Source organism: Channa argus, chromosome 14, assembly GCF_033026475.1.
Source record: "Channa argus isolate prfri chromosome 14, Channa argus male v1.0, whole genome shotgun sequence".
In the NCBI taxonomy this organism is placed as follows: Eukaryota; Metazoa; Chordata; class Actinopteri; order Anabantiformes; family Channidae; genus Channa; species Channa argus.
In genome coordinates this window covers 21262618-21285754 of record NC_090210.1, presented here as the reverse complement: position 1 = coordinate 21285754, position 23137 = coordinate 21262618, and the positions used below count along the sequence as shown (strand labels likewise).

The 23137-nt window shown below is 39.3% G+C and overlaps 2 protein-coding genes across 9 annotated transcripts; both read left to right on the top strand.

The window, feature by feature from the left end:
- Window positions 1–117: 117 nt before the first annotated feature.
- LOC137140680 (ATP-sensitive inward rectifier potassium channel 10-like) lies at window positions 118–10091 on the top strand. 5 transcript variants are annotated; one of them, XM_067529177.1, is made up of 6 exons: window positions 118–446; window positions 5344–5657; window positions 6632–6843; window positions 7031–7162; window positions 7303–7480; window positions 8083–10091. In XM_067529177.1, exons 2-6 carry the CDS (start codon window positions 5414–5416, stop codon window positions 8475–8477), a joined length of 1161 nt encoding a protein of 386 aa, XP_067385278.1. In that variant the 5' UTR covers window positions 118–446; window positions 5344–5413; the 3' UTR covers window positions 8478–10091. The 5 variants fall into 5 exon arrangements, with proteins under 5 accessions (XP_067385278.1, XP_067385275.1, XP_067385277.1 ...); XM_067529174.1 differs by having other exon boundaries at window positions 122–446; window positions 5312–5657; XM_067529176.1 differs by lacking the exon at window positions 118–446 and adding an exon at window positions 1785–1971.
- An 8205-nt stretch (window positions 10092–18296) lies between these two features.
- LOC137140666 (uncharacterized) lies at window positions 18297–23102 on the top strand. 4 transcript variants are annotated; one of them, XR_010916465.1, is made up of 5 exons: window positions 18297–18508; window positions 19934–20251; window positions 20333–20877; window positions 21675–21730; window positions 21853–23095. XR_010916465.1 is itself a non-coding variant. In XM_067529138.1 (5 exons), exons 1-5 carry the CDS (start codon window positions 18442–18444, stop codon window positions 22060–22062), a joined length of 735 nt encoding a protein of 244 aa, XP_067385239.1. In that variant the 5' UTR covers window positions 18316–18441; the 3' UTR covers window positions 22063–23095. The 4 variants fall into 4 exon arrangements, 3 of the variants coding, with proteins under 3 accessions (XP_067385239.1, XP_067385241.1, XP_067385242.1); XM_067529138.1 differs by having other exon boundaries at window positions 18316–18508; window positions 20794–20877; XM_067529141.1 differs by having other exon boundaries at window positions 18321–18508; window positions 19934–20695; window positions 20794–20877; window positions 21853–23102.
- Window positions 23103–23137: the final 35 nt, after the last annotated feature.

The following is a 23137-nucleotide window of genomic DNA, read 5'->3' as shown; positions in this document are numbered from 1 at the left end:
GGGAGTGGCGATCAATTATTACAGCAATTACACAGACGTGAGCAGGACACAACCGGGAATTCAGGAGAAAGGGGATGAGAGAGAGAGAGAGAGAGAGAGAGAGAGAGAGAGAGAGAGAGAGAGAGAGACTGAGGGAAAGAGTAAAACTGAGAGAGAGGCCTCTTATAAAGCCAAGTCCTGTCACTTTGGGAAGAATTTGCAACAGTGGGACCGAGCTTTGGGTCACAAACAGCAGCCCGATGAGCCAATGACTGTCTCCATAATTCTCCTCAATGGTGTCAAAGGACGTACGCCGCTGAAGTAGTTCACCCTGCAGAATTACAGTCCCAGTTGTGTCCTGCGAGCATGTGCATGACAACAAAGCAGACATGTGGACAAAAGGCTGAGGCTCCGAGCTCCTAACTCCTCTCTGCACGGGTTAGATTGCAATCCCTGCTGCTGCAAAGGTAAGCAAATACATTTCACTGCAGAGAGCAATGCAATTAGAAATACAGATCGATCCTAAATATATATATTTTGGTAAACACATTTCTCTGTTTAGATGAATTATATGTCAAATTTCTTCAGGCTCACCCAACTTGGACTGACCCCCTTTTGTCCTCTGGATGCTCAATGCACATTTGTTAGACACAAATACATGACATAAAGCAACGTTAAACATATTTACCTTTTCATTTCTGTGGCATGTTGTCCCCAGAAGATCTGTAGACACCTGCACCAGCATCAGGCCATTCAAAGTCACATCCAATCAGAGCACACGATTTTACTGCATCCTATTTGACAAACAGGTCAGTTTGTTCCCCACAACACTGTGAAACACACTGTGTAGGGCCCTGAAAGCTGGAAAAGCAAAGTTTAATTCATTAATTGCAAAGCTTAGATGAAAACACACAAGACATTTGTGGTTTGGCACTCTAGCCGTGTTGTTCATTGCAAAAATGTGACTAAAATAGTAAAAAAATAATTAACTAATAATTAATTAGCAATGCAGCTAACGTCTGCAAGCTATTAGGCATTTATAGTTGAACCTTCACTGCAATCTCTTTCAAGAACCTGAAACGTGTAGCAGATTTAGATGGCGGCAAAGACATCTGATGCGTAAATGGTAGAAAAGCAATAAGGCGGCAGGTGAAGGAGCAAAACAAGCCGCTGGAGAGAGCGGAGGTGTTTTCTGGTAAGAAAATGTTTGACAGGAATTCTCCTCTTTTCCACTTCATTTCTACCCGTTTTATTTCACTGCATTGTGTGATTGTGTTAATGCTGATAATGTGACATTTGATGGAAGAATAACAAACTGAGGGAGAGAAAAAGTGTGTGTGTGTGTGTGTGTGTGTGTGTGTGTGTGTGTGTGTGTGTGTGTGTGTGTGTTTTGGGGGGAGACATAGAGGGAGAGATTGAGGGGGAATTACTCCTCACTCCAGAATACTAATGAGGGCCTTTTGTCATAGATCTCTTTCTCTCTCCTTTCCTCCCTTCCGTTCTCTTGTTTTTTCTTTCATTCATCAACACACACACACACACACACACACACACACACACTCACACACTGCATAATTGTCCACTCTGTTTCAAATAAATGCACAAAAACACGTGTACAAATTCACACACACGTACGCCTATGGACGCACACATGCACAGAAATTCACATGTAATTGCAATCCCACTCCCCCGAACACACACACACACACACACACACACACACACACACACTCGAGCGGATGGGCACTGAGTCGTTTTTGTCAATGGCGTCTTTTGTCTCTTTTATCTCAGCTTCAAACAAAGCATTCCTCTGTACACAGCGGAGAGAGAGGGAAGGAAGGAGAGAGAGAGAAAGAGAGAGGGCGAAAACATTCAGCTCACTTTTGTTTGGCCAAAGAAAAACTTTTGATTTGGTTTTTTGGCTGACAGAGGCAGGGCAGGACGGTAAAGTTGTTGCGTTGCCATGGAGATGGAATACATCCTACTAGAGAGGTTGGTCAGAAAGTATTTTCTGTGCGTGTGTGTGTGTGTGAGAGAGGAGGACATGCAGATTGGTGTCACTGTGACGATGAAACTTTTTGACAAGCTTCCATCACCACAAAAGGACGGTGTAATTAAAGCTGCTTGGTTACGTAATGCCAGGATCAGCACTGCAGAAGAGCTTTTACATTTACTCTGCTGCTCAAAAATGCTGCCCATCCAGAGCTGCTTTTTTTAAGTTCGGGCTGCATCCATGCTCTATAATAATTTTGTTGCTCCCCATACAAAAGAAAAACGCTTTTTTCGGACCATGACCTCTGACCTCAACCCCACTATCAGCATCTACGTAAACTGAAAGACTGACCACAAACTAGGTCTTAATGTGTGTGACCAAGATCTGTGTGTTGATGGCATCCCTTCATCACTTTCAGACTCCAGCGGTTCCACCAAAGAGGTGCCACGCCCGTCTAAACTGCTCAGGGGTCAAACTTTGAAAGGTCCAAGAAAAAAAAAAGTACTTACTTTACTAATACTTTTTATTTCCCCTTAGAAGTGTTTACCATGCCAATAGACGCTGTCATTTTTATCAGGAACTAACCAGCCACAACATTAATACCTCCTGGTTTTACTGTAGTGCTCAGAGTAAATCCCAAAAGAAAAAGCAAAAATCCCACTATGAGTTGGCAATAATGTCCTTATCAAGTGGAAGAATTTGCATTTACCCATGAGAAAGTGGAACAGAGAGACAGTGTGAAGACAGGGGAAAAAAAGAGAGAAGTCCAGTAAATAGGGCCTGTGATCCGGGCTGACAACAATATAAAGTTCCGCGCAGACGTTGGCTCTTTTCCGACCAAACTCTTACTGCCATCTCCAGTTTCCAGTCAGAACTTTACTAATTGTCCACTAACAGCCTCTTTGATTAGAATCAGCATTGAAGCCTCTTTAAACCCACTTTATCAAAATAAACGTCTACGTTTCGAACAAAGTTGTTTTTTTTTTTTTACCTTAACTGACACATCTAATTCAGCTTCCTCCTCTTTGGTTCCCAAATGAGCCTCTGTGTGGGTTGTGTCAATGCAGTGCATCCTTCATCCTAATCTTCCTCTCTTTCTTTTCTCTTCCTTCCCTATCTTACACTTTTGTGGGATATCCTCTCCTCACTGGCCTACTGTGCATGGGCTCTTGGACGTAAGTGCGTGCATCAAGATACAGTAACTGTCTGTCTGCATGCAACCAAACACACATCACTGCTGCATGCATGTACAGTGACTTGCAGTCTGGGAACATTTGCATTGGAGTTGCACTCTGCACTGAGTTCACAATAAATGACGTGGAAAGAGCTCAGAGTTGTACATTTTACAGATGTTGCAGCAGATTTCACAAAGAGCTTCATAGCAGTTTCTTAACTTCAAATAAGATCTTAAAGATATCAGCTAAATCAGGAACTTGGGTTTTTGTTCACACTTAGAAATGCAACACCGTCACTAAGCGTAAATGTTGGGCTGTAAAAATTCACTATATCATCATCAAGTGAATGCAAAACAAACATAGTTGTCATGCAGAGACGCATCTATGTTCACAAGATGTATTTAAGTAGACAGGGCTGCTCATTTTAAAATAGGCCAGCAACGCTTTTTTTTATTTTCTGTTTTACCGTCGTTTTGGTTTTTGGTTTCTTTCTTGAATATATAACACACTTCATGAAGCTATGACTCACACTGTTTTAACCTTTGAAGTTTTTATTTTTTGAATGTGCAAACTCTACATTCTACCATAACTGTGAATTCTGCTAGCGTTTATTGCTTCATAGCTTTTAAAGCGTTTAAATGTTGAAACATATGAGGAAATATCTGCTCTTACTTTAACAGTTGTGAGAAGCGGTAAAACTCACCCACCCACACACACACTCACACACACACTCACACACACACACACACAATGCTAAACTTGTGAAACTGATGACTGTATAGAAAACCCCTGAAACTCCTTTCCTCTCAACATATATGTAAGAAACAAAACATTGTAAATTTACACAGTAACCCATTTCACGTCAAATGAGTGCAGAGGTGGGGGCTCAGAAAATTATTTCTATTTAAAGCTCTTCATTTTCATACTGGTCTAGTCACTTTTCATATGTGCAACCAAAGAGAAAACTATAATTTCCCTGAGAGAGAAACAGTCTATAATTGTGTGTTTGGCACATTTAGTATTTGCTGTAACTTCTCAATTTCTGTAAAAACTGTTTTTTGGGAAAAAAGTATCTTGTTTGCTTTGACTAACGTCAAAGTTGTTGGAGTCAGTTGTTTTTGGTTGAAACTACTGATAAACTACTGACAAGACGGCACCGAGCACAATGCCTGAAATCTTAGGCTTTAAAAACCTATTCTAAAATAATAACCATATAACACCTTCTTATGGACTATGACTTCTGAATAAAATTCCATAATTTACAGGAATCACTGAGAAAATTCGCTCTGTTAACACTGAAAATCCCTGCTGGTTTTCCAGTTTTTGGGTAATTTTTTCTGGTCTCCGTCACATGGAGACTGAAGTAATGGAGTGAAACTAATTCACTTGCTCTACTTTACTGCAAACTAGCGGAAACTGTTTTTTTAGAGTGGGAGTGTTTTAGGGAACTCCGACCACAGTCCAGATGCTAAAATAAAACTGCCAAAAATAAGTGGAAACTCTCGCACATACCTTGGTTTTCAGTGGTTTTTTTTTTTTTTTTTACCATTTAAAACAGTTTAATATAAAATTTCCACCTCTTGCAGGCCACCTGTTTGACGGGAAGTCTGCTGAGTCTTTATCGTTTGCTGTTTATGGTGTTATTTCTCATGTATGATGGTATACGATATAAAAATGTTTATCTACATTGTGAATCTCTTTTCCCTTATCTTAAAGCTACAGTATGTAGCTATGTAGTATTTTTCACATATCTTTTGCAAAACTATATGTAGAGATAAAGTCAACAAATGGTAGCAGGGGCCTATTTTTGCTATCACTTTCTCTGTTGTTGTGATTTTGGCCAAAGAGAAATTTAGCTAAACAGCAGGCATCAGCTCTAATTAACATTAGCCTCCAGGAATAGCCGTGATTTCAGGTAAAAAATGTTGATGATGAGTCCGAAAATAAAGCAAATACCACTTGAACTTATCACAAAATCATATTTATCCCCCAACACCAGTTAGTTTATGTGAGGCTAACTTTTACTCTTAGTGTACTGTACTGTACCGATTGACAACGTTTATCTGAATCTGTCCATATCCACTTTTTTTTTGCATAGTGCGGCTTTAATTAAAGACAGACTTCCTCAAGTTCCTCAAGGTTTTTGTTTCTTTGTTATTCCTAGATGACATCTGCCACGCCACCTTCATCTCGTAGCTCCTCCCCCCAGAAAGTTTGCCACTCACAGACCCAGACGGACGTCCTAAAACCTCTACTGGGGGGGGGCATGTCTGGTGGATGTGGCACTTTAAGGAAGCGAAAGCGTGTCCTTTCCAAGGATGGGCGCAGCAACGTGCGGATCGAGCACGTCAGCGGGCGGAGTGCTCTGTACATGCGTGACCTCTGGACGACATTTCTGGAAATGCAGTGGCGCTACAAGTTCTTCCTGTTCACAGCCACGTTTGCAGGGACCTGGTTTGTGTTTGGGGTGCTCTGGTACCTGCTGGCCCTGGTGCACGGGGACCTTCTCGGTGAGAAGTGTGAGAGGGTAGAAACACATAGTTCTTATCTTCATGGACGACCACGCTTGACTCACTCTAGTTGATTAGAACATTTTTCATAAGGACTAAACCTTAAATGCACCTCATCAGTAAATCACTCTGAAACAATCTTGTTTCAACTTCATAGCACCCTGTCAAAAACTGTTTTCCTCCTGTGCTCATGTCTAAAGTTCATTATGAGTAAACCTCACCAAATGACGTAATATTACAGTTACTCCTTTATGTATGGATATGTATTTTGGGGCAGTCACATGACTCACACTTTCAGCTAAAACAGAACTGATAAAATTCCCAGAATCTCAGATGCTTAGGCTGTGCTTCACATCCCCTTTAGAGAAGAGTCAGTCAGGCCACAAGTACCGCAGACTATGGAGGAATAGAGTAAAGATGAATTCCTTAGTACTTATTTACAGTTGTCTTTAAGTGACAAAATGTGATGCTTGCTGCAGAATAACACATTGCCTTGCACAAACTTCATGTGTGTCTAAATATACCACATCCATCATCGCATCACATTGTGTGTATGTACTGCTCTGAAGTGTTAAGAGTTGCATGAAGTGTTGCATGCAGTGGTAGGAAACTAGTGTGAACTTCTGTTTTAAGGCAACTGAGTTGTTTATGAGTGTTTTTAATTGAATCTCTGTTTTAGGACATTTTTCATCCTTACATTAAAATATGTGATACATGTGCACAGTCAAATTATCTTTTCGTTTTAGCAGTTCTGTAATTCGCAGTAGATGTTGGTGTTTGTTGTAGTTCCCGAATTTACCTTTGAAGTTATTCTAAACCTGATAAAATTAGTGATGAGGGAATAAGACACCTGCCCCCCACCACTTTCTGTCACTCACTGTCAGTGTTTCCAGTATGATGTACATTTGCATATTAGTTGAAGGGGTGAAGTACGTTTAGTCATAAGTGTTTTCTTCTCAACCATGTTTCACCAGAGTTTGACCCTCCATCGAACCACACACCTTGCGTGATGCAGATGCAGACCCTGACAGGGGCTTTCCTCTTCTCTCTGGAGTCTCAGACAACCATTGGTTATGGTTTTCGTTGCATCACAGAGGAATGTCCAGCTGCTATCATACTGCTCATTGTGCAGCTGGTCATCACCATGCTGATGGAGATCTTCATCACTGGTACCTTCCTGGCCAAGGTGACCAACACATAAAACAACCAAACATAAAGTGACATTGATTCAAATTGTTGATATAAATAGAAATGTAAAAGAGGATCTATGAATCTCTATGACTCCTAACAGATCCAGCACAACTACTGTATATGTAATTATCTGCATCCGTCTGTTGTGCGACATACAAATCTCTTGAGCTTTCCTTCCTCAGGTGGCTCGGCCAAAGAAGCGAGGTGAGACGGTGAAGTTCAGTCAGCATGCTGTGGTGTCGACCCAAGAAGGCCGACCCTGCCTGATGATCAGGGTGGCCAACATGAGGAAGAGTCTCCTGCTTGGGTGTCAGGTATAAGTGCACACAAAGATATACCAGAAGATATTTACACTGATCATACACCTACAGCTGCTGCTGTTTTTTCATGCTCATGATCTAATTGTGAAGTGGTGAACACATTTAAAACATCTTGTGCACATTGTTCCATGTAGGTGACTGGAAAACTGCTCCAGACGTCACTTACCAAGGAAGGTGAGACGGTTCGTCTCGAGCAGAGAAATGTGCCCTTCCAAGTGGACACTTCCAGCGACAGCCCCTTTCTCATCCTTCCGCTCACCTTCTATCACGTCATCGATGACAGCAGCCCCCTACGAGCCTGGGCAGCCAAAGGTGGGTTTGGTAGGACATTTATTAAAGCTACACTGATGATCCTGCATTGACTCTATGCAGAACTGTCTTTTTAAAATGTTACTAGGCAACCATTGTCCTAAGCTACATGCTAAGTCAAAGATCAATGGCTTTCGGCTTTTCCCTTCAGGAGTCACCATAGCAGAAGGTGTTATGCACGTTGATTTGGCGTGTGTTTTTAAGCCAGATGCCCTTCGTGCTGCAACCCTCTAATTTTTATCCGAGCTTCAGACTGGAACCAGGGTTACCCTTGGTGGCTGGGTGGGGGCCTAGTGGGGTGAAATTCAAGCCCGCTGTCCTCTGCATGCTCTACCACTGAAAAAAATTGCAAAAAGCCGCCCCAGACTGCTAAAGTGTGTTCTGTCTCATCAGGGCCTAATACAACCCTAACTACAAAGAGAGCAGTGGATTTGTTTAGGTGCTGATGTCACCATGGTAAAATGTCAACAGTCCTTCGTGGCTGTTTTTGAATGAGAACCATTTCTAGTGGTCTAGTGGCCCATTTTTTCTTTTTGCCCCCTGCATCATCTTTTTACACCCCTCAGTACTTTGCCGTGTCCTCTCATTTCATTTACCTCAACCAGGTGGGGGCTGGACAGATCCAGAACTGGCTGACTTTGAGCTGCTGGTCATCATGAGCGCTACAGTGGAGCCAACCTCAGCCACCTGCCAGGTCCGCACCTCCTACCTGCCGGACGAGATTCTCTGGGGCTACGAGTTCCCCCCCGTAGTCTCCCTCTCCCCGTCAGGTAAATATGTGGCGGACTTTTCCTTCTTCGACAAAGTGGCCAAGACTAAGACCACTCCCATTTTCAAACCAAGCAGCCCACAGCACAGGTACCAGAGCAACGGGGGTGGGGCGGTGCCTGAACTGTCCGACCCAGAGAAGATTCGTCTGGAGCAAAGTTACAGGGAGAGAGGGGAGGACCGTGGCAGGGTTAGAGACACTCCTCTCAGTGTTCGGATCAGCAACGTGTGAGCAGATGGACTGACAAGTTCAGTGTCGGTAGAGAATCACTGAAACATCATATCGGAGCAGCTGTGGACACTGTTGTTTAGACCTTCTACCACCAAGCTATTAGAGGGGCACCAATGATGCAGAAAGCAATGGGAGGTCTGGTCAAAACTCAGTCTGACATTAGTTGGCATAATACATGTTTGACCCAGGGTTTTACTCGTGACGACATAACACACTACCTAGCGACATCAGCCTCGTGTATAATGTAAACACTCCTGTGACTAAAAAATTAACAGCTTGGGTTATTTATTCACACAGAAAAATGATTTGAAAAAGTCCAAATCCAAGACAAAACAAGCAAATGTGAAGGTGGAAACCTTGGTCGGCTTGTTGGGCTTCTCCACAGAAAAACATTGACATTTTATATTTTCCAGTTTAGAATACCGAAGTATGGGGGGGGGGGTGTTAAGATTATTATGATGAGCTGGTAACACCCACAGAAGCTTTTGAAATACTACAGACCAGAAAAATACATCCTGTTCTATACATCCTCTAAAGTAAAGGCTGTGTAGGGATGTGCAGTGCATTAGATCTGAACGTGCACTCACCTGTGTGGTTAAAACACTGATGTGTACAGTGCAGTATGTACTGTCACGCACACATTTATTTATAAAGGTTAAATGAACTTTGAGCTTCATCATTTTCTGCTTCTATGACAGTAAACTGAGCGATTGTACGGCAGATTAACTGCACTTCACAAACTTCCCCCCCTCACCACCCCCAACTTCCTCTTACCAGTTATTTTTAAATACGTACTTTTCTTGGTAAAGACTCATATACAAATTATGTTTACCATACATGGCAAAATACTGCAGTAAAAAGCACTGGAGACGTAGACAAACCCCTATGGTTAAGGTGCTGTGTACACTGTATCTGTTATGTTATATTTTATGTCTGACTGTTAAAGCTGTTAAAAAAAGAAATGAAGCACTTTATATGAGTATTTGATGAATACTTGCACCTTAGGAAGGTTTGCAGCCTGTGTACAGTCTGCTTGGAGTCTAACCTTAGATGGATGTTTAACACCACTAAAAGCACTTTGCTACAGAATAAATTTGAAGCAGTTATTAGAAACTGTAGAACAGATGCTTCCTATTCACATTGTTAAGTGGATTTAGGTAAAGTGACAGATGATATAATGTTATTAGATAATCACCAACAATTACTGTACATGTATGAATCTCACTATTCATGTGGCAATTTCACTTTAATCATTTAAAATAATTTATGTCACTTTCTACTTACTAACATTGTTACATTTTGTCAGTTTTTTGTCGAACCCTCTTATTTTCCAGTCTAGTCAAAACCGATATGAAAGGAACTTTTATGATGAGTGTATCCAGAGGTGTGTGTTGCTGAAAGTCACTCCTCCATTTTCTATTTTGAATAAAAATGTGTGACACAAAGGTTATAAATGACAGAAGAAGCAAGGATGAGCACGAGGGATCATGTGAATGCTTGTGCTTGTAACATTTCCTCTATTAACCCCAAACATCCAAGTGTTAATGGTTTTAAAAGTGCAGCCGAGATGCTTTTCTCTAAAAGATTTAATAAAACTGATTTATGTTTAATGTCGTTTGAATGTTAATCAGATAGGTTGCTACTCAATAGTATTTCCATCGTCTTTAACCACTTATGCTATTTGGGTTACGGGGTGGCTGGAGCCCATCAACCATTCACACTGAATGTGACATTTCAGAGTCACCAGTGAACTTAACATGGACATGGGAGGAAGCCATAGTAACCCACTTCAAACCCACTAAAACTGCCTGGTGGCAGCGTCCCAGAGGACGTTTTCCTACTCTTACTCTTTTGACAAGTGATTTTTTTAAACTCTCTGTATGCAGATTATGAGCTTGAGGAATTACCTATGAAGAGGACTTTTATGCTAGTCTGTTAATCAGGGTCTGAGTTTTGCCTTGTCCCCCGCATCTTTCCGTTGTTACTTTGTCTTTTAGTTGTACTTTGTTTGGGCCCTTCTGTGTTTTTTTGTCTCCCCTGGTTCCTGCCAGCCGCCTTTAGTTGCTTTTCCCCTCCCTGGTCTCCTGCTGTTGGTTTTCCTGTCCTACCTGGTCTCCGCCGACACAGTAAGATCTCTAATCCTACCTTTTCTCCCCGTGCTGTGAACAGTCATTTACCTCTGTCTCCTTTTCCTCCTAAGAGCTTCTTACTGCTTCCCAGTCACCTCTGGCTCCCTCTCCGGTTGCCACCCCAGTTATCCTCATTCTTACTCCTTTTAATAAAACTGTTACTGCCTTCCAAACCCTCAGTGTTCTGCTCCTCTCTGGGTCCAACTCAAAACTTTGGTAAAATGTGATAGTTTTCTTGTACATCATTTTTTATTTTATTTTTAATTTTTTTTCCAGATCACGTATTGTTGACTTCATTAAACGTAGCTTAATGTATCTAATAAACACCCATTATTGAAGTTATTACATTAGCGTTTTGGCCACCCTATTTAAAATAAATTAGTTATAGTAGACTTATTCATTTGGTGGCCAAAAGAACATGATACATAATATAATAAATTCCAGTACGACTTCACCACCCACTGTGACCTCAGTCTTCTTCTTTTCCTTTTGGCTGCTCCCTTTCAGGGGTCGCCACAGCGAATCATGTGCCTCCATCTAACTCTGTCCTCTGCATCCTCTTCACTCACACCAACTAACTTCATGTCCTCCCTCACTACATCCATAAATCTCCTCTTTGGTCTTCCTCTAGACCTCCTGCCTGGCAGCTCCAACCTCAGCATCCTTCTACCGATATATTCACAGTTTCTCCTCTGAACATGTCCAAACCACCTCAATCTGGCCTCTCTGACTTTATCTCCAAAACATCTAACATGAGCTGTCCCTCTGATGTCCTCATTCCTGATCCTGTCCGTCCTCGTCACTCCCAAAGAGAACCTCAACATCTTAAGCTCTGCTACGTCCAGCTCTGCCTCCTGTCTTTTCTTCAGTGCAACAGTCTCTAAGCCGAACAACATTGCTGGTCTCACCACCGTCTTGAACACCTTTCCTTTCATTCTCGCTGATACTCTTTTATCACACAACACACCTGACACTTTTCTCCACCCGTTCCAACCTGCCTGCACTCGCCTCTTCACCTCTTTTCCACACTCACCGTTGCTCTGAACCATTGACCCTAAATACTTAAAGTCCTGCACCTTCTTCACCTCTGCTCCCTGTAACCTCACCATTCCACCTGGGTCCCTCTCATTCACACACATGTATTCTGTCTTGCTGCGGCTAAGCTTCATTCCTCTGTTTTCCAGAGCAGACCTCCACTTCTCTAGATTTTCCTCCACCTGCTCCCTGCTCTCACTACAAATAACAATGTCATCTGCAAACATCATAGTCCATGGAGATTCTTGTCTAACCTCATCTGTCAGTCTGTCCATCACCAGAGCAAACAAGAAGGGGCTCAAAGCCGATCCTTGATGCAGACCCACCTCCACCTTAAACTCCTCTGTCACACCTACAGCACACCTCACCACTGTCTTACAGCTCTCATACATGTCCTGCACCACTCTAACATACTTCTCTGCCACTCCAGACGTCCTCATACAATACCACAGCTCCTCTCTCGGCACCCTGTCATACGCTTTTTCTAAATCTACGAAGACACAATGCAACTCCCTATGACCCTCTCTGTACTTCTCCATCAGCGTCCTCAAAGCAAATACTGCATCTGTTGTACTCCTTCTAGGCATGAAACCATATTGCTGCTCACAAATGTTCACCTCTGCCCTTAGCCGAGCTTCCACTACTCTTTCCCACAACTTCATTGTGTGACTCATCAGCTTTATTCCTCTGTAGTTGCCACAGCTCTGCACATCTCCCTTGTTCTTAAAAATTGGTACCAGTACACTTTTCCTCCAGTCCTCTGGCATCCTCTCACTCTCCAAGATCTTGTTAAACAAACTAGTCAAAAACTCTACTGCCACCTCTCCTAGACACTTCCATACCTCCACAGGTATGTCATCAGGACCAACTGCCTTTCCACTCTTCATCCTCTTCAATGTCCTCCTCACTTCACTCTTACTAATCTTTGCTACTTCCTGCTTCACAACAGTCACCTCTTCTACTCTTCGTTCCCTTTCATTTTCCTCGTTCATCAACTCTTCAAAGTACTCCTTCCATCTTCCCATCACACTACTGGCACCTGTCAATACATTTCCATCCTTATCTTTAATCACCCTAACCTGCTCCACATCCTTTCCATCTCTATCTCTTTGTCTGGCCAACCTGTACAAATCCACCTCTCCCTCTTTAGTGTCCAACCTAGCATACAAGTCCTCATATGCTCTTTGTTTGGCCTTTGCCACCTCTATCTTCACCTTACGCTGTATCTCCCTGTACTCCTGTCTACTCTCTTCAGTCCTCTCAGTGTCCCACTTCTTCTTAGCTAACCTCTTTCTCTGTATACACTCCTGAACTGCCTCGTTCCACCACCAAGTGTCCTTGTCCGCTTTCCTCTTTCCAGATGACACACCGAGTACCCTCCTACCTGTCTCCCTGATCAAATTAGCTGTAGTAGTCCAGTCATCTGGAAGCACCTCCAAACCACCCAGAGTCTGTCTCAGCTCCTCCCTGAAAACTAAACGACATTCTTCCTTTTTCAACTTCCACCACTTCGTCCTCTGCTCTGCCTTAGTCCTCCTTATCTTCCTCACCACCAGCATCATTTTGCACACCACCATCCTGTGTTGTCTGGCTACACTCTCCCCTACCAATGCTTTACAGTCACTGATCTCTTTCAGATTACAACGTCTACATAAGATGTAGTCTACCTGAGTGCTTCTCCCTCCGCTCTTGTACGTCACCCTATGTTCCTGCCTCTTCTGAAAGAAAGTGTTTACTACAGCCATTTCCATTCTCTTTGCAAAGTCAACCACCATCTGACCTTCTGCGTTCCTGTCCTGAACACCAAACCTGCCCATAACAGTCTCATCACCTCTGTTCCCTTCACCTACATGCCCATTGAAATCTGCACCAATGACAACTCTCTCACCTCTGGGGATGCTCTGCATCACTTCATCTAACTCACTCCAGAATTTCTCCTTCTCTTCTAACTCACATCCTACCTGTGGGGCATAACCACTCACAACATTGAACATCACCCCTTCAACTTCCAGCTTCAGGCTCATCAACCTGTCTGATACTCTTTTCAACTCTAGAACATTCCTCACAAAATCCTCTTTCAATATAACTCCTACTCCATTTCTCTTCCTATCTGACCCATGGTAAAACAACTTGAACCCTGCTCCTAAGCTTCTAGCCTTGCTACCTTTCCACCTGGTCTCCTGGACACAGTATGTCCACCTTCCTTCTCTGCATCATGTCGATCAACTCCCTAGCCTTCCCTGTCATAGTACCAACATTCAAAGTCCCTACTGTCAGTCCTACATTCTTAGCTTTCCTCTTCTCTCTCTGCCTACGAACACACCTTCCTCCTCTTCTTCTTCGTCTTCGACCAACAGTAGTCCAATTTCCACCGGTACCCTGTAGGTCAACAGCACCGGTGGCGGTCGTTGTTAACCCGGGCCCCGACCGATCCGGTATGGAAGCCTTTGTCACGATTCGCATGTTTGATTTGGCATGTGTTTTACGTCGGATGCCCTTCCTGCCACAACCCTCTGCATTTATCCAGACTTGGGACTGGCACAAGAAGACACTGGCTTGTGCCCCCTTGCGGTTGCATTACCCACTGTGACCTCAGTAATAAACACAAAGCAGAAATCACATTTCTGGCTGTATCAATTTAAAAAACTGAGAAAGTATAACTTTGTAAATGCAGAATTCATGGCAGAGTTTCTGAACTAATGAATCGGCCAAAGAGTGTATGTTAAGGTAAATGCTGTTTCTTTCAATGGAACCAAAATGGTGGCCAGTTTCAGACTTGTTTCTTGCTCTAAACCCTAGAAACGTGGGATTTAGTGTAAATACAGCAGTTAGTTTAGGGTTAGGCACACAAATATTAAGGGTTTAGGTTGGGGTTGGGATTTAAATAAAGATTAAGGGGATAGTAAAAAAGTCATGGTCTACCTTTAAAACATCACATATTACATGACCTGGTGTTTCACACAAGTGTCGAACTCTATGTGAAAGTCCTGTGTTTTGTTGTACGTTGTACAATCCTCATATAACATTACAATGTAAAGTTCACTGCAGACACTAAACGTCACCAAGCTGTAAAACGTATCTGTTGGTCGTTTTTGGGAGCTGGTAATAACGATATACTCTGTCAGGTGAGGACAGTCTTAGAGCAACTACACCAATTTTCAACTAGCTCTCCCAGGCTTTAGTTTAGGGTGTATATACAACAATGCTTTTAAACTTCTCTCTGATCTACCTATTTTAAAGTGTTTTCTTCTGATTGAAAAAACACATCTGAGTAGTTTTATCATTAGAACTTCAAATAATATCATGTGGGAGAGCTCTGGGAAAAGCAGGTTGACCATGAACACAGTGAGGTTGCCCTTTAAAGCAAAAACCGGTGTAAAAACCAACGTGTGGAACACATTCTGCTGTGGCGACCCCTGAAGGGACAAGCTGAATGTTGTTGATCCCCGTGCCAGCATGGGTTAACTCCGGGTACACCAGTTTCCTGCAGAACTAACCTAACTAACCTAACATGCAGAAATGCATGTTAGGTTAGTTGGTGACTCTAAATTGGTTGTAGGTGTGAATGTGAGTGTGAATGGTTGTCTCTCTGTGTATGTGTCTCTGTGTTGGTCCTGAGATAGACCTGTCCAGGGTGTATCCTGCCTCTCGCCCTTCTGACTGCTGGGATAGGATCCAGCCCCCCCACATTCCTACACAGGAGCGTCTACAGATATAAAATGAATGGATCTGCTTTATGTGCCAGCTTTGGGCAAACCGTAGAGAAACACTTTTTAAAATGACAAATGGCATATGAATAATTAGGAAGTACGGTTTCTAACAAGACTATTCATCACAAAGCTCTAGGACAAAGGGAACTTGAAATGCTATTTCCCCTCAGTGCAGTAATAACAGCTTTAATTGTGAAAACCTCCTGTGAGACTGGTTTTCAAATATTAAATAGCTCTAAATGAATAACATACGTCTGGATGTCAATAAATTAATTACACTGAACAAAAGCACAGATCTTAACTGGAAATTTAATACAGAAAACAGGATATAATGTGTGAAGGTAAAATGTAATGATGCTCAAGGAGTTATGATATCTCATATATCTCATGAAAGGGCAGAGTCTTATACACGCAATTATATATACTTATATATATCTTATACACTCATTGCTATTAAAGAATCTACAACAGAAGGACAGTGGACAATGTGCTGCAGTACTGGCTGGAAAAACAGAAGAAACAGTAACTGAACACAAGGTCACAGTTGAAGGTAGGTTAATTATTTTTTAATACTTCAATGCTGCTGTTTTAAAGCTTTTCACCTGGTTTTACTTGTTCTTCCCCCAGAGCCAGTGTCTCCAGTTAAATTGTCAGTGATCACCAGGAAGGATTCATCCTCTGTAACCATAGCAACCAAATGTTTAAAACGTTTACATCACAGTCTCTGGAGGCAGATTTGTTCAAACCACAATGAGCAGAACCAAATAAAAACAAATATAACTTGTAAAACATTCAAACATTCATTTGCTTCTATTGATCTGAAATGTCACATGTCCCTTATTCTCTCAGTTTGTCTTAAAAACCTTGGTAGTGGTTGAATTATAATGTGGTTGGTTCATGTTTTTCCCACTATAAACAGAAACTTGAATGTAATATTATTGTTTGATGTAGTTTTCAGCTTTTTAACCGAGGAAAATACCCACTGTCTGCTCATGAATGTAGAGGTTTTCATTCAGCCTCTCAGTCTGTCCCTCTGCCAAGAAACACGGTTGTTGTCTGTGAAGGTTCATAAACTAATGCTCATTGTCAGATGTTAACACTCATCAATAAGTCACCAAATACTGAGGGAGACCTTGTAATAACATTTTCCATCTGTTTAGAAAACAAAATACTGATTTTTACCTTTAAAGAGCAGTTTTTAAAAAAAAATACGTATGTAGGGACTTTTAAAAGGTTGGTGGTGTAAAATTCTTCATTATTTACACCTGCACAATGCTTCTACTCTTTTGGAAATATTTAAGTTAAAATTGAAAATTTCACATTTCTGATTTGTTATTTTGTTTTCTTTGCAGTCATTTCTAATGGAGTCATTGTTTCTGGGGCTTGTGCTGTAGTTGCTGACCTGGTTATCGTTGTCTTTTGGTTGAAAGTTCTAGTGTGCAATTAACATATTAATAACTTTTTGTAGGCACATTGTAATTTCCTCTCATATATCATTAGGCATCATCAAGAATTATTAACATCCAGCTGAAATTTTAATACATATATATTTATTTTTTTGTCAGTGTACATTAATATCTGCAATTGGTTCTATGACCAAACTCTCAGGCCTCTCATTTACATGTCATTATAAACTTTATTAAAATTTGAACTTCCTGGTCAAAATAAACAACTTTTATGTTTTTAACTGTTTTTTAAAGACTTGGATAAACTTATTAAAGTAATTAAAGCAAATATTCAACATAAGACAAATGTCTGAAAAGAAATCTTGAAATGTTGTAAATGTATTTTTCATGTGATATTTTTTGTTACATTTTTTAAAGCAGCATTGTAGCAAAGCTACATGATTCTTTTCTCTATTCTCAAAAAGAAGAAGAAGCTATATAATATCAATCACAATCTTTTTTATGCTTCACTTTCCTCATAAACATCTGATTTAACTTGAAACATTGACACACATGTGTTTGTCCCAGTTGTGCATTTGTTCGTATCTGCGACAGCCCCCATTGTGAAACATGTTAGTAGGAAGTAGGAAGTTAGTCTAGTTACTTCTTCACTGTATGAATGTCACCATGGGAAACATGATTCTGTTTGCTGTGTTTCTGTTGTTATCCTGTCAAATGAATGGTAAGAATTTATTTTCTACTAGAGATTTAGGTTTAAAGTTAACTTGTTTTAACACATCTGGTTGTACTTCATCCGTTAAACATCTGTGTTAAAGACATTAAATGAAACTAAAAGTACAAAGGTGTAATGATCATGTCAGAAAGATCACGACAAAAACCGTTTGTAAAAAAATGAAACAAACCAACAGTAAATCTGACAGCAAATGCTCAGATAACCGTAGGTGGCAGATGGCTAATGTTTCTGATTCTTACTGATTACTAATATTAAATTTTTTTTAAATAAACCTGAACCTTGTGAGCAATATGTCAGATGGGCCATGGCCTCTCATTTACATGTCATTATAAAATTTATTAAAATCTTAACTTCCTGCTCAAAATCAACAACTTTAACATCATCAAGAATTATTAACATAGAGTTGAAATTTATATATATATATATATATATATATATATATATATATATATATATATATATATATATATATATATATATATATATATATATATATATATATACATGTCATTATAAACTTTATTAAAATCTGAACTTCCTGGTCAAAATAAACAACTTTTATGATTTTAACTGGTTTTTAAAGACTTGGATAAACTTAAACTTAAACTTAAAGTAATTAAAGCACATGTTCAACATACGACAAATGTCTGAAAATAAATCTGGAAATGTTGTAAATGTATTTTTCATGTGATATTTTTTGTTATATTGCTTAAAGCAGCATTGTAACAAAGCTACATGATTCTTTTCTCTATTCTCAAAAAGAAGAAGAAGCTATATAATATCAATCACAATCTTTTTTATGCTTTACTTTCCACATAAACTTCTGCTTTAACTTAAACATTGACACACATGTGTTTGTCCCAGTTGTGCATTTGTTCGTATCTGCGACAGCCCCCATTGTGAAACATGTTAGTAGGAAGTAGGAAGTTAGTCTAGTTACTTCTTCACTGTATGAATGTCACCATGGGAAACATGATTCTGTTTGCTGTGTTTCTGTTGTTATCCTGTCAAATGAATGGTAAGAATTTATTTTCTACTAAAGATTTAGGTTTAAAGTTAACTTCTTTTTAATAATCTAGCTGTATTTCATCCGTTAAACATCTGTGTAAAAGACATTAAATGAAACTAAAAAGCACAAAGGTGTAATGATCATGTCAGAAACAACACGTCAAAAACCGTTGGAACAAACCAACAGTAAATCTGACAGCAAATGCTCAGATAACAGTAGGTGGCAGATGGGTAATGTTTCTGATTTTGTGCAGATTTTGATATTTTACACAATCTAACCCAGAACAACTGTATGTGTAGTATTATATTGGAGTTATGTGCTTGGCTGTGTCTAATATTCACATTTTTAACTTCAATATTGTCATTGTGTCACCAGTTAGTTATTATTGGATAAGTGAGTATTTTTGTAAAGACCACGTTAACATGTTATACCCACAGACATGCCCATGTATATTTATATATATTAAAATATCATATATTCAAACAGTTTTTGTCATTCTTGATATTTAGAGGCGAGACCTTTCTTCCAGCTCATGACTTCCTAGTTTGGGATATAGTTAAAATAAATAGCATATTGGAAACCAAGTCTCACTGTGGGGCCTGTTTGTCTGTTGTGTTTCTGAACATTTTAAGCTTAAAAGACTAAACATGATTCTTAACAATAATAATCACCTATTGTAGCTCCTTTGCACTATTGTAATTAAAATTATTAAAGGTGTCTCTCAACCAGCACTAACACAGTATCAGCAAATGAGCTCATATTACTATTCTTCACCTGAAGGATTTTTACACTGAACACAAACTGCACATGTTGTCTACAACCGTTCACCTAAGAGTTGATTCAAATTCAAATGATTCAGATTATCCAAGTGATTTTAATATACAACAAAGATAACCTAAGTAAATACAACATATAATTTTTAAATTGTTATTTCATTTATTAGGTGCAAAAACTGTCCAAACATACACCTAAATCTGTGACAAACATGAAGAGAAATAGAAACTGGTTGGCAAATACTTTTTTACAGCACCACTTACTTACTTATCTTACCTGACTGTAAAAATATTTTATTTTGAACTTTGTGTTTATTTCATTATGTGTTAATACTTTTTACTCAGTTTTATTCTTGTGTTGCAGTTGTGGAGCAAACACCAGGACACATTCTTTTGCATATTACAAAACCTAAAGAGGTTCAAATTTTGACTTTAAATGTATGAAGACAAACAGTCACAAACAGAAACGTTAACAGCAGTGTGCTCAGTGTGTTCGTCTGTTTTCTTAGCATTTTAATGGTCATTATCTCTGTAACTGCAGCAAACACTGTTATTCTGGTAAAGTCATGCTTGTTTTAACACAGTTATTGCTTAATGCCATTTTATTCTTTTGTTAAAATGTGGTATTTTAGAAATAATCATGTTCTACATGTGTTTCCAGTCTTTGCAGGATCCACAGCTGTGACTCCTGTGTTTGTGCAGAAGGGTCATGATGTTCTTCTGGAAGTCAAGAAAGATGATGTTCCTGATGATTTTCTATATGTTGTATGGAAATTCAGGGAAGATGTTTTAGTAACATTCACACCTAAATCAGAACCAATAGTCTCTGAAAATTACACTGGAAGAGTTGAGTTCTCTGTGGAAAATTACTCTGTTAAACTGAAGAATCTACAAGAGACAGACACTGGACTTTATACTGCACAACTGACAACAAGTAACAAACAACAAACACTCGCTGAATATAAATTCACAGTTCAAGGTGGGTTTATGAACATTTCAGACACTGACAGAAAGTATCTGCTGTCATGTTTCTTTAAATCCCCTCACCTTGTTTCCTCAGATCCAGTGTCTCCGGCCTTTAGTCACCAGTCTGTTTCTATTGATCTGAAATGTCACATGTCATGGTTGAATTATAATGTGGTTGGTGTGCATGTTTTTCCCATTGTAAATAACAACTTTAATTGAATGAAATAACATAGCTTCATGTAGTCTCTCCCTTTACCAAGAAAAAAGAATTTAGGTTGTGGTCTGTGAAGGTTTATACACTAATGCTCATTGTCAGATGTAAATATTCATCAATAAGTCATCAAATACTGTGTGAGTACACATTTTCCATCTGTTTAGAAAACAAAATATTACTTTTTACCTTTATAGAGCAGTTTCTAGAGGTTTTTAAAAACACGTATGTACGGACTTTTGAAAGGTTGGTGGTTTAAAACTATTGCTTCTATTCTTTTAGAAATATTTAAGTTAAAATTTCAATTGTAACATTTGTGATTTATTATTTTGTTTACTTTGCAGCCATTTCTAATGGAGTCATTCCTTATGTGGCTGTGGCTGGTGCTGTAGGTGCTTGCCTGGTTTTCATTGTCATTATTTTAAAATGTAAGTTCTGGTGTGCAGAGAATAATGCAATCATCATATTTATAATTCTTTGTAAGTACATGGTAATTTTCTCTGATATATTGTTAGGCATCATCATCAGAATAATTAACATTTTTTTCTCAGTGTACATTAATAACTGCAATTGGTTCTCACTTATTTTTCCATAACGCCCCACTTTGCAAACCAAAAACTTAATTAAGAATCTTAATATTGATTCTTGATTAATCATGAACATGAATATTATGCTTCTCACTATTTTCAATGTGCACATGAGAAATGCAACTGACATTAAAAAAAAAAGCTCATCCCACTGCATTGACAGTGAACTACAGAGCAAGTTAAAATGTGAATTGTCTCAGTTGGATGTATATGAACAGTGTTTCTATCCTTTTCAGTCAAACCGTCCTGAATGTGTCTTTTTGTGTCTGAATAAATGTTATGAACTTGATAAACCTCCACTTTCTATAGCATTTATTACTAACTAATTTATTACTCCTTCTGCTCACTCATTGGTAAACAACATGCTTCCTCACAACACGCTGGACATTTTTTAGCTATATCACATAAAATACTTCTTATCAAGAGATGTTTTTCTTTTTAGTCATTACAACCAATGTTATCCCTTAATTTTCTTATCATAATAATACTATTCTTTTATACTCTGATCCACTAGAAATATTCTGTGTCAGCACAAATCAAAATATAATGTTCATAAATTAACACATGTAACATAAAACTTTTTAGAAAAATGTACATTTTAGGCAAATAATTCTGTATTTTCTATGACTGACCTGCAGGTAAAAGACCAATTGAACAAAAGAACAAGGAAAATACAATATATGCAGTACCTGAGGTAAGACATAATCCTTTATTTTGAAACTCTCCCAACATTGCTAGTCAAACTGAGGAACAAAGTTTTTTATTGTCAGTAATTTAAAAAAGAACACAAACAGATCATATTTGATTTATTCTCAGGACATCGTTCCAGCCCAAAATCGGATCCAGACTCCAGCAGAAGATGTTTCCACTGTTTCTCCAACATCGACTTACGCCTTGGTTCAGTTTCACACTGGTCCTGAAAAATCCCAAAACACAATGAACAGCTCTTTACCAGAGACTGTGTATGCACAGGTTGACAGAGCTGCAAAGTCCAACGCCAGATCTATCTCCTCATCCACCACCTAGAACTGAAAGCCCCTAATGAAATTTCAGTATATGGTAATAAAGCAAAGTCTGCTGCCTTAGTAAATAAACAGCCTGAATAACTGAATAAGTGGAACATCAATGTAATATTGTACAATGGCCATTGTGTTATAATTATTATATTATTGGGTTTATTTATTTATTGGAAACATGATTCTGTTTGCTGTGTTTCTGTTGTTATCCTGTCAAATGAATGGTAAGAATTTATTTTCTACTAGAGATTTAGGTTTAAAGTTAACTTGTTTTAACACATCTGGTTGTACTTCATCCGTTAAACATCTGTGTTAAAGACATTAAATGAAACTAAAAGTACAAAGGTGTAATGATCATGTCAGAAAGATCACGACAAAAACCGTTTGTAAAAAAATGAAACAAACCAACAGTAAATCTGACAGCAAATGCTCAGATAACCGTAGGTGGCAGATGGCTAATGTTTCTGATTCTTACTGATTACTAATATTAAATTTTTTTTAAATAAACCTGAACCTTGTGAGCAATATGTCAGATGGGCCATGGCCTCTCATTTACATGTCATTATAAAATTTATTAGTCCAACGCCAGATCTCTCTCCTCATCCAACACCTAGAACTGAAAGCCCCTAATGAAATTTCAGTATATGGTAATAAAGCAAAGTCTGCTGCCTTAGTAAATAAACAGCCTGAATAACTGAATAAGTGGAACATCAATGTAATATTGTACAATGGCCATTGTGTTATAATTATTATATTATTGGGTTTATTACATGAGCGTGAATGACGTCTGTGTGATGTGACAGGTGTGAGCACATATATGAAAACACAAGATATATATAATTATCTCGATTAACAAAAGTGAACTTCAACCCATGTCCTTTTTTTCAAATTCCATTTAAATTAGTGTAAATGTCACTAAATGTCAATGTGACTTGTATGACAACCTCACACGTCACTCAGTCTAGTTCCTGCATCTGATTTCTACAGTAGGAAGACACCTGTGCTCTGTTACTTTGTAAGATCCGTGCAGCCCTCATTTAAACAGCGATTCTCACTTGCAGGAGGAGGAGGAGGAGGAGGAGGAG